The sequence below is a fragment of the Balearica regulorum genome, chromosome 1 (assembly GCF_011004875.1).
Source record: "Balearica regulorum gibbericeps isolate bBalReg1 chromosome 1, bBalReg1.pri, whole genome shotgun sequence".
Lineage (NCBI taxonomy): Eukaryota > Metazoa > Chordata > Aves > Gruiformes > Gruidae > Balearica > Balearica regulorum.
Genome location: NC_046184.1, coordinates 184,869,281 through 184,883,626, shown reverse-complemented (window position 1 = coordinate 184,883,626; position 14,346 = coordinate 184,869,281). Strand labels below are relative to the sequence as shown.

The window sequence follows — 14,346 nt, the reverse complement described above, 5'->3', positions numbered from 1 at the left end:
CAGCTCAGGTTTGGAAATAAATAGTAAGATGACATATTTTTGTAATGAAGATTTATGTTGTGAAGCACTGAATGTATTGGCTAGCATATAATAGTTGTCTTTATGGGGTTTTATTCTTCTTGGGTTTTTTCCCCTTTTCTTAAATACATTTTCAATCACTACAGAGTTGCAATGCAAAGCTTCCAAGAGTTCATGCAGGCTAATGCTCTCTGTTTCCAATGTTACCTTTTCATAAGCTGGCTGACAAGCTCTGCTATTGTCAGATTTCAGGTGTTAGGGAGCTACTTCATTTGTCTTTTTTGTACGGATTGAATTCAGCTTGAATATCCTGCTGCGTGGCTGTTATGGAGAAATAACTTAGGTTATAAGACCCCGTTGTTTCATTTTCCTCTAAAGCTGAAGTAACGGTTTCTCGCTGTTTACTCAGTGAAATGTATTCTTATACACAATAAGGGGAGCTGTAGGGTGTCATGTTTCTTCATTTCTGGATTTTACAATTAGGGAGAGCGAATTTCTTATATTGTTATAACAAATTGTGTGAAAACTTTGCATCTCATTTTGAAAGATGGATCACATATAAGTAATTCTGTAACTTTATTTAAGCATATAACCTAAATTCAACATAAAACTCCCTTTGGCCTTTGGTCTGCCACCCACAGTCATACTGAGTAATGAGTACCTTTAGACTCCAAATAATTTCTTGGATTTTAAACAAATATATGTCCTGCTGAGTAGCTATAACAGCCTAGCAGAAGAAACCCGAGGATTTAATTATCAGCGCATACAGATAAGTCAAAAAGGCTTTACAGTATAATTTCAACAGAGAAATAAGACAGTTGGTTGGCTTTTCAGATCTTTCAAAATTTCCTAAACATAGTGATCAGATCATGCAATGTGATGTATGATAGGTTGGCTAAAGAAATTTATTTGTAAATGTTAAAGTCATGCAGATTCTTTCTTTGTGTTAAGATCGCCTACTCTTCATCAGGATAATCCATGAGTGGATTAGCTAACCAATTAACAGCTTCAAATGGCCCTTGGCCTAATTATTTTTCAAATACTCTTAAAATTAGGTCACAGCAGATGGGTATACTCAAGTCTGATTGAAATGTAATTGAGAAGATATATATATCTCTATGTACATAGGTATTTAGATAGTTATCTCACAGAAATGAAGAACAATTATTAGAGCATACATTTTGTGTCTCTGATTTTTCATTTCAACTATTATAAAATTCCATTTGGAGAATAAGAGGAAGTTCAAACCAGATTCAGGTTTGATCTAGGCTTGTTACTGTGAGCAGCAACCCTTAAAACACAAGATTGCCTTCCGTAGATATTCTCTTACCCTTTCAGCCTCAGTGTAAATACATACAAAAGCCAGAACAGTATTATTTAGCACTTAGTCCTGTATTTGGGCATAAGCATCCTTGGGGATTCAAGTCTTAAAATAAAGCATTGGAATACCTTTTCCTTTTCTTAAGTTAGATGATAATGAGTAAATTATACAATGGATCAAATTCTGATTTGGTGTTTACATTTCAGTGTTGTGGGGAGGACAGGTGTCAAAACATACAATGAATATTTGCAGATGTGTCAGATAGCATTAACATTTTTAATGAAGAATTTTACGCATTGATTTCATGTCTCTAAAGAAGCATCTTTCAGCCAGGTAGTCTGCCAAATGAACTAACACAAATTTGAGGTGAAGAGAAACATCATTTTCCTTTGTTCCTTAATTTTTCCTCCTGGCTAGTTTCAGCTCCCATGTCTCACCACAGGATATCCAGAATGCTTGGAGATTTACTTTCTTTCCATCTTTGCCTCCCATCCTGCCCTGTTTCAAGGTTTATTGATAGAGGTATTCAGCTCTTCCAAACAATTCCAAATTTTCATTCAAAAAGAGTCTGGGAGAAAGTCACTGTCTTCCATGAATGGAATAAGAAATGCTGAACTCATCGATTGGATTTGTGTAGAGGAGAACTCCATTCTAAACAATAACATAGGTATCAGGTGCAGTTCCTCTCCTCCATTTTTGGAATAATTTTTTAAAATTCAATTATTTAATAGAATTTGGGTAAATATTGAAAATTGACAGGAACAGAATGGACTGAACAGTCTCTGTGGTTGGTGGAAAATTCTCCTGTCTCATCTCATAGTTCTTCCCCGGAAGGAAGGCATTGCTGTCAAAGAAATAGTAACTGTCACAGACCAGTATGTTCAAGTAAGTCTCTAGACCTCAGAAAAAGCAGCCTTTAGGGTAAATAATGCACCAGTAGCCAAAAATAAATAAAAGGCAGTGATGTGATCTAATAAACAAAAAAATATCAAAAGAATTCTCAGAAGTCCTACTATGAATTAAGTGGTACTGTCAGAAGAGTTGCTGAGTTTCAATAGCAGATTCTTTTCCTTTTTTTCCCTTTTTTTCCCTTTTTTCCCTTTTTTCCTTTTTTTCCCTTTTTTTCCTTTTTTCCTTTTTTCCCTTTTCCCCTTCCCCCCCTTTTTCCCCCCCTTTTTCCCCCCCTTTTTCCCCCCCTTTTTCCCCCCCTTTTTCCCCCCTTTTCCCCCCCTTTTCCCCCCCTTTTTCCCCCCACTATTTTCCCCCTTTTCCCCCCTTTTTCCCCCCCTTTTTCCCCTTGTCCCCCCCTTTTTCCCCCTCCTTCCCCCCCTTTTCCCCCCTTGTCCCCCCCTTTTTCCCCCTTGTCCCCCCCCTTTTCCCCCCCCTTTTCCCCCCCTTTTTCCCCCCCCTTCCCCCCCTTTTTCCCCCCCTTGTCCCCCCCCTTTTTCCCCCCCCTTTTCCCCCCCTTTTCCCCCCCTTTTCCCCCCCCTTTTCCCCCCCCTTTTCCCCCCCCTTTTTCCCCCCCCTTTTTCCCCCCCCTTTTTCCCCCCCCTTTTTCCCCCCCCTTTTTCCCCCCTTTTCCCCCCCTTTTCCCCCCCCTTTTTCCCCCCCCTTTTTCCCCCCCCTTTTTCCCCCCCCTTTTTCCCCCCCCTTTTTCCCCCCCCTTTTTCCCCCCCTTTTTCCCCCCCCTTTTTCCCCCCCCTTTTTTCCCCCCCCCTTTTTCCCCCCCCTTTTTCCCCCCCTTTTTCCCCCCCTTTTCCCCCCCTTTTTCCCCCCCTTTTTCCCCCCCCTTTTTCCCCCCCTTTTTCCCCCCCTTTTTCCCCCCCTTTTTCCCCCCCTTTTTCCCCCCCCTTTTTCCCCCCCCTTTTTCCCCCCCCTTTTTCCCCCCCCTTTTTCCCCCCCCTTTTTCCCCCCCCTTTTTCCCCCCCCTTTTTCCCCCCCTTTTCCCCCCCCTTTTTCCCCCCCTTTTTCCCCCCCCTTTTTCCCCCCCTTTTTCCCCCCCCTTTTTTCCCCCCCCTTTTCCCCCCCTTTTTCCCCCCCCTTTTTCCCCCCCCTTTTCCCCCCCCCTTTTTCCCCCCCCTTTTCCCCCCCCCTTTTCCCCCCCCTTTTCCCCCCCCTTTTCCCCCCCCCTTTTCCCCCCCCTTTTCCCCCCCCCTTTTTCCCCCCCCTTTTTCCCCCCCCTTTTTCCCCCCCCTTTTTCCCCCCCCTTTTCCCCCCCCTTTTCCCCCCCCTTTTTCCCCCCCTTTTTCCCCCCCTTTTTCCCCCCCCTTTTCCCCCCCCCTTTTCCCCCCCCCTTTTCCCCCCCCCCTTTTTCCCCCCCCCTTTTCCCCCCCCTTTTCCCCCCCCCCTTTTCCCCCCCCCTTTTTCCCCCCTCTTTTCCCCCCCCCCTTTTTTCCCCCCCCCCTTTTCCCCCCCCCCTTTTCCCCCCCCCCCTTTTTTTCCTTTTTTTTTTCATAGAGAGCTCATGAGGTCAGCTTGCATGATTAAAAATAAAAATATGTTCTTAGAAAAGACATTAGCAAACTTTTCATATTTTTCTTTTATAATCAGAACACATATCAGTTGAGTAGGATGACAGTATGTCAGACAGCTTTTCTCACTCACTTCTACATTCCCACAGTCTTGCTTCTTTGTGTCAGCACTATGTTCATCTCGGGTGCCAAATGTGATGAAATTAGGAGGTTTTGATATTCATGTCGTTGTTAGAGCCTAGTTAATATTAAGATGCTAATATTAATAAGTGAATGTGAATTACAGTTTTTAGTTCCTTTCGTGTGGGAGTGAAATTTTACAGTCTAATGTTTTGAGTGTCAGACATTTTTTACATTTAGGAAAATCTGCATACTGTATTGTTCAGAAGTATTTCAGACTTAACATATTTTTATTACTCTCTATTTCAGTGTCTTTACATTTACATAATTTATTGTAAAGTGGAAATTTAAGAAGAAAAAGCCCTACGGAGGCAAATTATTTTTAGCCATACTTTACTGTGGTTAGGTCACGTTAGTTTTCTGAAGAACAGAAATTAATGATATCTAATTGCATAGCTTATAATTCTGAGAAGAAAGTAACATTTATCTCTACTAACCCTGGCAAAATCATTCTTATATACATGGCTGAAGGTAATAGCCTAAGCAAGTACAGCAGTTTTGCGTTCACTTATGTCATCAAGCCAATGGATTTAATATTTGGCTATATATTAATTTCTATGATACATTGCAAATCCCCTGAAATATTTCCTTAAAATATTAGGGCTGAATAAAAACAAAGTCAAAGAAAGGAGGGAACCACAGGTAAAATAAGAAGAAAAGTTAGAAGCTAGATTTAGGATGTCAATTGTTCTTTCATTTTGATACCTTCTAAAATTTTTTTCTGATTTATGCAACTTTTATAATAGCGATTAAGTAAAGTGTAAACTCTTCTAGTGTTTATTTCCCCCAAAGATACGGTCAATTCTGTCTTCCCTGAAGAATGAGATCATCCTAGGGATTTGTGTGGGTTGCTAGTGATACTAAGCACAAGTTAGTATTCTGTATCAGGGGGTTGTAAGTAATCTCTGCAGAGCCAGAGGATTAACTAGCTCACTAAAAGTAAAATACACTATTTTGTGTTACAGTAAAATGCCATTTGATGTTTGTGTCTTTTCTTCCATTGCCACCTGTGCCCATCCATGCCACCACTAGTGATCTTCTTTTCCTGCCTTGCTCTGTTCATTGTATTGTTTTCATTCATTGGCTGCTAAGTGCAAATTTATGATCTGTAAAGCATCCTGTAATGCCTCCTCTTCCTTTATTCTTGGCCTTTACTTTCCTTAGATCCTCTCATTTTCTCACCTTTCTATTACTTTAAAGAGATCACAGTTCAGGTTTGACGAATCCTTCCCCTTTTCTCCTTGGATTAATTCCTTGGAATATTTTTCCATTTATTATTTCTAACTAGTAACCTGTGAGTGTGCCTTCATATACTCTAGGGTTTGGTTTACACATTTTAAAATTCTTCTGCATCCGTGACTGTGTAGGCTTGAACCAGAAGTAATAACTGGTAATGGAGGTAGGCTGATACATACAGTCCCTAAATAATCTGTGTTCAAGAAACAGAAGTCATTGGTTTATTGTTACTTTTTTTTATCCATTATTGATTTCTCCGCCCAGCATGGAAATGGGTAGGCAAGCAGGATGACAATACAAGCTTTGGTTTTATGTCCATGGTAAGATTTCTAAGATAATAGATTTCTGCTACTGCTTATTTTAGTGGTTTAAAAAATTATGTGTTGCAAGTGAATACAATATGAACATAACTATTTGGGGGAGTGTTGCTGCTTGTGACAGGCATTTGATGGGGTTAAATGAAGTGAAGGTGGTCGCAGCTTTGTAACCTTTCCTCTCCTCAATTAAAGCAAACATGAACTAGCTAAACATTAAAAATCTCTCTTCCCACCCTATAGTTCATTTCTGTGGAAGGGAAAAGCTAGGATAAATCAATCATGAGTTTAAAGCTAAACAAGAAATTATTAGTTATTAGGGACAGAAATCCTGCTGACAGCAGTTTCAAATAAAGGAAATGTGCATGTTACGCTGTCAGTTTAAAACTGTAACTGGAAGCTGGCCATTTAATAGTTTGCTGCAAACAGTACTGTGTTTGATTTCCTGTACCCATGGAGCTTATCAGAATATTGTTGGTTTTTACAAGGTGCTACAAAATTAAAGATAGAACTAAGGTGGATATTTGGAACGGCTTAGCTTAAGCAGTTTTGTTATACAGCATGGCTGTGAAAGGTAGGAGATTTTTCATTGCATCAAACCTCACGTGCAACACGAAGGTTACCAGCCTTACCTATCGACCAACGTGTGGATCTCAAGCAGCGTCAGTGAGGCTCTCCTGATGAGTTTTGTCACATGATTTGTCCATCATTCTGCTGACGCAGACTAATCCAAATTTTGAAACACGGGAGGAAAGGGATGGCATAGCCTACTTGCCCTAAGATTGAATTGCATATCCTGTCGCCTGTGAAACCATGCGAGTCATGGGGATCATCTGTCATCACCCACCTCTGGGTTATTCCTTAGCTCATTGATTCTTCTGAACCCCAAGCTAAATGGGGTTGGTTTTTACTTGTCAAAGTTTTGACAAGTATTTTGTACAATCAGAAAGGGTTTTCCCTAGGTTATGGACATAATTTATATAGATGAATCCAGTGTGGTGACATCTGTTGCTGGATCTTTCTGAATTGCAACTCATTTTTATTTATCTGTACATTCAGTGGTGGCTGAAATAGATGAAAATAGTGAAGGTTAAGGAATATTCTCATTACAGATTTTAATTGACACTATTTTAAATTTGAAGGAAAAAAAAATCATTTGAGCAATTAAAACACAAATAGAATTTCAAAAAGAAATACTGTGCTATGAAAGTCTCTGTCCCATCTAAGAGCTTACTCTGACCATGATATAAAATGTAGCAAGTGCTAGTAAATATTATTCCATCTGGTATGGTTTAGATAGAACTAAAAATAATTGCTTTTTAGAATTCCACATGAGTATTTTTAGTCTTTTTTTACTTGGTGATGTGTGGAGAAGAGCAACTAAAACATTAATGGTTTGACTGTGATACTGCAAATTCCTGTTTGGTTTTTCTGAGGAGATTCCCCTGTTTGTCATGTAAATGGCAGTTTAAGTATGCTTAACTAGAAATAGTAGTAACAGTAGTAGTGTGCCTACACACAAAAGAGACAGATTGACTTTTCAGTGTTTTCATTTCCAGGGTTTATGAGAAATTGAGAACTACTATGAAAGCCCTGGCAGAGACAGGGATACTCACCTTTGACCACTAAGCTGGCACAGCGTTGTTCTCAGTTCAAGCTCTTCAAGAATTCTAAAAAAAAAAAAAGGATATTTTTTCCTCTTAGAAAAAGGAAGCCTTCAGTTTTTCATTTATTCATTTTGCATTTCATTGTAACTGAAATTCCTGTGTATTTTAAATTAATATTGTCTGGTTTTCCACATTTCAGGGATACCACAGTACAAAGCCTTACCCTACAACCTTCTGTTAAAGACGGTCTTATTATATATGAAGATTCACCACTGGTCAGTAGCAACATTTAGATTATATATTTATAAATGTTTTGCATTTAAAACAACTAGTTAAACATGCTGGCTTTCCAAATAAGAAAATTCTTTGTGATTTGATTATTTTCATGGCATAGTCAGTGAGCATGGTAACATTTTATTAACTTTTACTTTGGGCATATTTGCCACGTTTGCTGTGCCAAATGTGAATTAGAAGATAGTCTTGGGACTTGGCACGCACAAAATGAGTATGGAAAATAATTTAGTATTAACCTGACAGATTCTAACTGGTAGAGTGGTATTTTCCTCCTCCTCTTTTGTGGCCTCTCACACCTATCTGCTAAGTTGGACTCCATAGTGCTGTTCCAGTCATTCTTTAGTTCTTTCAGCTTCATGTTGACGATCTAGATTCAAACTGATTTTGCACTTCTCTGTCAGCACTCCAGTTTTCAATCAGGCTCCTCACTGCCCTCCCTAGCACAGCCCTTTCCATGCCTATCCTGAAGAAACAGAAACATCCACCTTTCACGTCTCACCTGCCTCCTCTTCTCTCTGCCAGAGTTTGGTCATAGCTTATCCTTGTTCTGAGTCCCTTTCTTGTCTCAGTGCCACCAAGATGTCACTGCTGCTGACTGAGAAATCAGTAATGCAGTTTCTTGCAGGGTTTTTTTTTGCGGGGGGGGGGGGGGGGGGGGGGGGGGCTGTGATGTTTTGATTCTTTTCTCTTCTAGGTAAAAGCAGTGAAGTTTGGACATATTTTGGTAATTGATGAGGCAGACAAAGCACCAACAAATGTTACCTGTGTCTTAAAAACTTTAGTAGAAAGCGGGGAAATGGTTTTGTCAGATGGAAGGCGAATTGTTGCCAGTAAGTAGATAGAAAACGTTTGGGTCATTTACAGTAAAGTGTAACATGTTGCTGTTTTTCAGCAATTATATTACTAAGTAGAGCCCAAAAAGCGTCCAGATGGAAAAAGTACTTGATGCTAAAAGGTTCACAATTAATGAATTTACAGTAATTTTTTTTTTTCTCTAGAGAATGATTTTAAGCATATGAGGTATCAAATTTTTGTTTCAAAAATTACTTCATAAACTACTTTTGCAATAACCACAAAGGTTCTCTTAACTTCTGCTGAGAAATTTTTAAAAAACAAAACAAGCCTGTAATCTGACCTTTCTGCTTCTCATTCACCATAAGAAATAAAGATCTATTTGACCAAATTATGATCTTGGTTATGCCCATCTGGATAGCTGGGGTATAATTTGATGAGATCTAAAAATGAACATAAGAGTATAACTAAGGTTGAACTGTTAAGGGATCTAATAAAATATTGTGTAAGCTTGTGTTATTTAAAGATACCCTGCAGGATGAAAGTATTTTGTAATTTAATGGAATTTAATTCACAAGAATTGCAGGAACTATTTTTTTTTTATTATTATTTTGTCAAAGAAAGACCATATTTGAAATGCTCTCTTGATGTTAGTAGGCAGTGTACTTTAGGTTATGAGTTTCTTTTTAATGGGATTGGGAGCAATATTTAAGTATGAGTGGAGCGATCATTCAGCACTCACATGGCACAACGCTTGAGTTTTGCTTGTAATTATAAACTGTAGCTGGGCATTTTTTTAAAATATCTTGCTAGCCAGTCTCAATTCTTACTGTAGTTTTTTAGAGGAGGTAAAAGGATTCCCAAAAACCATGTGCCACTGGTAACGTGCTGCCAGGGAACAAGTGGGGCCAGTCTGACTCATTTTGGCAGAACAGAGTCTTCACATGTGTGAAATCGTGTGTTCTGGCTTCTCACAGATTTTTGTAATAACCAGGAGGAATTTCAGTCCTGTGTTCCCGGATCAGATAATGTCAGACCTACATAAAACCACATTTTATTCACCATTGGCTTCAGTATTTTAGTGAAATTAAATATAAACAGGACAGGTAGTCCCCGCCCCAAGAACAGTGGAAGCTGGTTTGGTTGGTTTTTTCTTTTAAATTAAACACTTCCGTTAAATTTTCATGAAATGAATTATGAAACTTTAAAATGAAACCTAGAACAGTCATAGTTAAATGACATGCTAAGAAACTATTGAGCCTTTTTTGTAATTGTTCTTCTAATTCCAAGAAGAATATAATTAGATTAGAAGAATTCTTAGAATTAGAATTCTCCTAATCTAATTATGTTCTTTTAATTCATTCATAATTGCAAAGCTTAAATATGCAATTAATAAATTTTATTTCTTTTCCAGATCCTGCTCATGTAGAGGGGAGAGAAAATGTAATAGTTATTCATCCTGATTTTAGAATGATAGTTCTAGCAAATAGACCTGGATTTCCTTTCTTGGGTAATGACTTTTTTGGCACACTAGGTAAGTGATTCATAGTAAATGATGATCTTTAATGGAATTGATTAATAGAATGACTGTCTTTATTCATTAGATTTCATAGGGAGAGGGAGGTCCTTATGCATATTGTTACTTTGTTTCACATAAGTCTCAGGATCGTTAGCCCTTGTTCTCATGGAGGACTTCAACTTAACAGACATCTGCTGGAAATATGGTACAGCGGGGAGGAAACAGTCTAGGAGTGTGTGGAAGATAACTTCCTGACACAGCCGGACCTGCTGTTTCCAGACAGAGAAGGATTTGTGGGTGATGTGACGTTTGGAGGCCATCTTGGGCAGAGCGGATCACAAAATGATAGAGTTTTTGATTCTTGGAGAAGTAAGGAGGGGGTCTGCAGAACTGCTACCATGGACTTCCAGAGGGCAGACGTTGGCCTGTTTAGGAGTCTGGTAGACAGACTCCTTTGGTAGGCAGTCCTGAAGGGCAAAGGAGTCCAGAAAGGCTGGGCATTCTTCAAGGAAACCTTAGAGGCGCATGAGCAGGCTGTCCTCGTGTCGAAAGATGGGCCAGTGGGGAAGACAACCAGCGTGGCTGAACAGAGAGCTCTGGCTGGAACTCTTGCAAAAAAAATGAGAGTTCCCCTTTGGAAAAAGGGGAAGGCAACTCGGGAGGGCTACAAAGGTATCATGAGTTTAGGCAGGGAGAAAAATAGAAGGGGCAAAGCCCAACTAGAACTTAATCTGGCTACTGCAGTAAAAGACAATAAAAAAAAGTTTCTATAAATATACTGTGGTGGGTTGACCTTGGCTGGACGCCAGGTGCCCCCCAAAGCTGCTCTGTCACTACCCTCCTCAGCTGGACAAGGGAGAGAAAATATAACAAAAGGCTCATGGGTCGAGATAAGGACAGGGAGATCACTCAGCAATTACTGTCACGGGCAAAACAGACTTGACTGGGGGAAATTAATTTAATTTATCACCAATCAAATCAGAGTAGGATAATGAGAAATAATATCAAATCTTAAAATACCTTCCCCCCACCCCTCCCTTCTTCCCACACACAACTTCACTCATGATTTTCTCCTCCCCTGCTGAGCAGCACAGGGGGATGGGGAATGGGGGTTGTGGTCAGTTCATCACACGTTGTCTCTGCCACTCCTTCCTCTTCAGGGGAAGGACTCCTCACACTCTTCCCCTGCTGCAGTGTGGGGTCCATGCCACGGGAGACAGTTCTCCACCAACTTCTTTAACGTGAGTCCTTCCATGGGCTGCAGTTCTTTGCAAACTGTTCCAGCGTGGGTCCCTCCCACAGGGTGCAGACCTTCAGGACTAGACTGCTCCAGTGTGGGTCCCCCACAAGGTCACAAGTCCTGCCAGCAAACCTGCTCCAGCATGGGCTTCCCCCGGGGTCACATCCTCCTTTGGGCTTCCACTTGCTCTGGTGTGGGGTCCTCATGCAGGTGGATACGTGCTCCATCATGGACCTCCATGGGCTGCAGGGGAATATCTGCTACAGTGCCTGGAGCACCTCCTCCCCTTCCCCCCTCCTCCTTCACTGACCTAGGTGTCTGCAAAGTTGTTCCTCTCACATATTCACTCCTCCATCTGCAGTTGCTGTTGCACAGATTTTTTTTCCCGTTTCTTAAATACGTTATCCCAGAGGCGCTACCACCGTTGCTGATGAGCTTGGCCTTGGCTCGCGGTGGGTCCATCTTGGAGCTGGCTGGCATTGGCTCTGTTGGACATGGGGGAAGCTTCTAGCAGCTTCTCACAGAAGCCACCTCTGTAGCCCCCGCCCCCCCACTACCGAAATCTGGCCATGCAATCCCAATACATACATTCACAACAAAAGGAGGGGTAAGGAGAATTTCCATCCTTTATTGTGAATGTGGGGGGAAACGTAGTGACAAAGGATGAGGAAAAGGTTGAGATACTTCAATCCTTCTTTGCCTCAGTCTTTAATAGTAAGACCAATTGTTCTGGGGATACCCAACCCTCTGAGCTGTAAAACAGATGGGGAGCAGAATGAAGCCCCTGTAATCCAACAGGAGATGGTTAGTTACCTGCGTACACCACTTAAGGATGGGATCCATCCAACGGTACTGAGGGAACTGAGGGAACTGGCACAAGGGCTCACCAAGCCTCTTTCCATCATTTATCAGCAGTCCTGGTTAACCAGGGAGGTCCCAATTGACTAGAGGTCAACAAATGTGATGCCCATCCACAAGAAGGACTGGAAGGAGGATCCGGGGAACTACAGGCCTGTCAGCCTGACCTCAGTGTCAGGGAAGGTTATGGAGCAGATCATCTTGAGTGCCATCACACAGCATGTACAGGACAACCAGGCAATCAGGCCCAGTCAGCATGGGTTTATGAAAGGCAGGTCCTGCTTGACGAACCTGATGTCCTTCTATGACAAGGTGATCCACTTAGTGGGTGAGGGAAAAGCTGTGGATGTTGTCTGCCTGGACTTTAGTAAAGCCTATGACACTGTTTCCCACATTCTCCTGGAGAAACTGGCAGCTTATAGCTTGGATGGGCGTACACTTCGTTGGGTAAAAAACTGTCTGGGTGGCCAGGCCCAAAGAGTTGTGGTGAATGGAGTTAAATCCAGTTGGTGGCCGGTCACAAGTGGGCTTCCTCAGGGCTCAGGACTGGGGCCATTTCTGTTTAATATCTCTATCAATGATCTGGATGAGGGGATCGAGTGCACCCTCAGTATGTTTGCAGATGATGCCAAGTTGTGTGGGAGTGTTGATCTGCTTGAGGGTAAGAAGGCTCTACAGAGGGACCTGGACAGGCTGGGTCAATGGGCCAAGGCCAACTGTATGAGGTTCAACCTCACTGCTGGGTCCTGCGCTTGAGTCACAACCACCCCATGGGGGGAAGAGTGGCTGGAAAGCTACCTGGGCAGAGAAGGACCTGGGGGTGTTGGTCGACAGTTGGATGAGTATGAGCTAGCAGTATGCCCAGGTGGCCAAGAAAGCCCCCAGCATCCTGACTTGTATCAGGAATAGTGTGGCCAGCAGAACTAGGGAAGTGATTGTCCCCCTGTATTTGGCACTGGTGAGGCTGCACCTCGAGTACTGTGTTTCCATGAACCTTGATGTTCTTCATAGAAAGTTTGTCCTTCGCATTTTTCAAAGTAGTTTTTGTCTTGTTTTGTTTTAACAAGCAGGTACTCAGCATCCCATTGAGCTATTACTTTTCCTTTATAAGGTGCTATATGAAACTTAAAGGGGCTGTTGTGATGTTATCTCTTTATAAATTACTTAACTGTATCTTTTTTTCTTTTAGGGGACATTTTTAGTTGCCATGCTGTTGATAATCCCAAACCACAGTCTGAACTGGCTATGCTTAGACAATATGGTCCTGATGTTCCAGGGCCAGTTCTTCAGAAACTGGTAGCTGCTTTTGGAGAACTGAGGAGCTTGGCTGACCAAGGAATTATTAACTATCCTTATTCAACTAGAGAAGTTGTGAATATTGTAAAACATTTACAGGTACAGTACAACAGATTTCACTACTAAATTTTTTTATGCTTGAAGGTGTTAGGAAAAGATGCAGTTACTGTTCGTGCATTTTTAATTATTTTTTTTTTTTTGGTGAAAAGTTTTGCATTTTACAGGAGTCGTCATATTAAGATGTTCAGATAGTTTGAGGGTAAGGAGCACAGATCACAGAATCACAGATTGGTAGGGGTTGGAAGGGACCTGTAGAAACCATCTAGTCCAGCCCCCCTGCTAGAGCAGGATCACCTAGAGCAGGTTGCACAGGATGGCATCCAGGCAGGTTTTGAGTATCTCCAGAGAAGGAGACTGCACAACCTCTCTGGGCAGCCTGTGCCAGTGCTTGGTCACCCTCACAGTAAAGAAGTTTTTTCTCATATTCAGGAGGAACTTCCTGTGTTCCAGTTTGTTCCAGATGTACAGATATTTTTTCTGTATGTTTATTTATAGATATAGAAAGTACCCGAGAGTTTGTTTTTCCACTATGTGAGAAAATATCGCATTCGTTCTGTGAACACAGTAAGCAATTTTTATACTAGCCTACATTATAAAAATTCCACATTCGGCAAACAATACTTCCAGAATAATGCAACTTTATGCTGCTGTAGAATTTTTGGTGTTAATAAATTCCCAGGAGAAGATGACCCCGCTGCATAACAGTAATGCATCACAGATGGAATTTTTCTAAGGAAAAGTTAGATGGATGACAACTTAGCAAACAGGTACTTAGGAACCATGATTGCTTCCTATACACATTTTAACTGCAAAATCATGAATTCTGATTTAATGATGATTATTTTTTAAAGGTTACATTAGACTCTGGCTTCTATGTTTATAAATTAACGGCTACTTTTTTCCCTGAAGTATTTGAAATATAAAGTATCTTAATGCTATTTGAAATAGCAATGCTTTTATTTTGTTCTGTTTATAATAAAAGTAGGCAATTTGTTATTTTATAGAGTATTTCTTGAATTATTGAACACGAGGTTGAAAAAAGATTAATGGAAATATTAATGTAATTATTAAAATGAGAATATAATTTCTCATAAATTCTTTGGCCTAATGTTCCTGTGTTTAACACTGCATAGTATAACA

At 41.0% G+C, this 14,346-nt stretch overlaps 1 protein-coding gene across 1 annotated transcript in view; it reads left to right on the top strand.

The window, feature by feature from the left end:
* Positions 1–14,346, top strand: part of VWA8 (von Willebrand factor A domain containing 8) — a 196,699-nt gene that overhangs the window by 95,315 nt on the left and 87,038 nt on the right. Inside the window, exons 22-25 of the mRNA XM_075741750.1 lie at positions 7,347–7,422; positions 8,136–8,271; positions 9,648–9,767; positions 13,040–13,245. Coding sequence (XP_075597865.1) covers positions 7,347–7,422; positions 8,136–8,271; positions 9,648–9,767; positions 13,040–13,245 — 538 coding nt within the window. The remainder of the gene's footprint in view (positions 1–7,346; positions 7,423–8,135; positions 8,272–9,647; positions 9,768–13,039; positions 13,246–14,346) is intronic.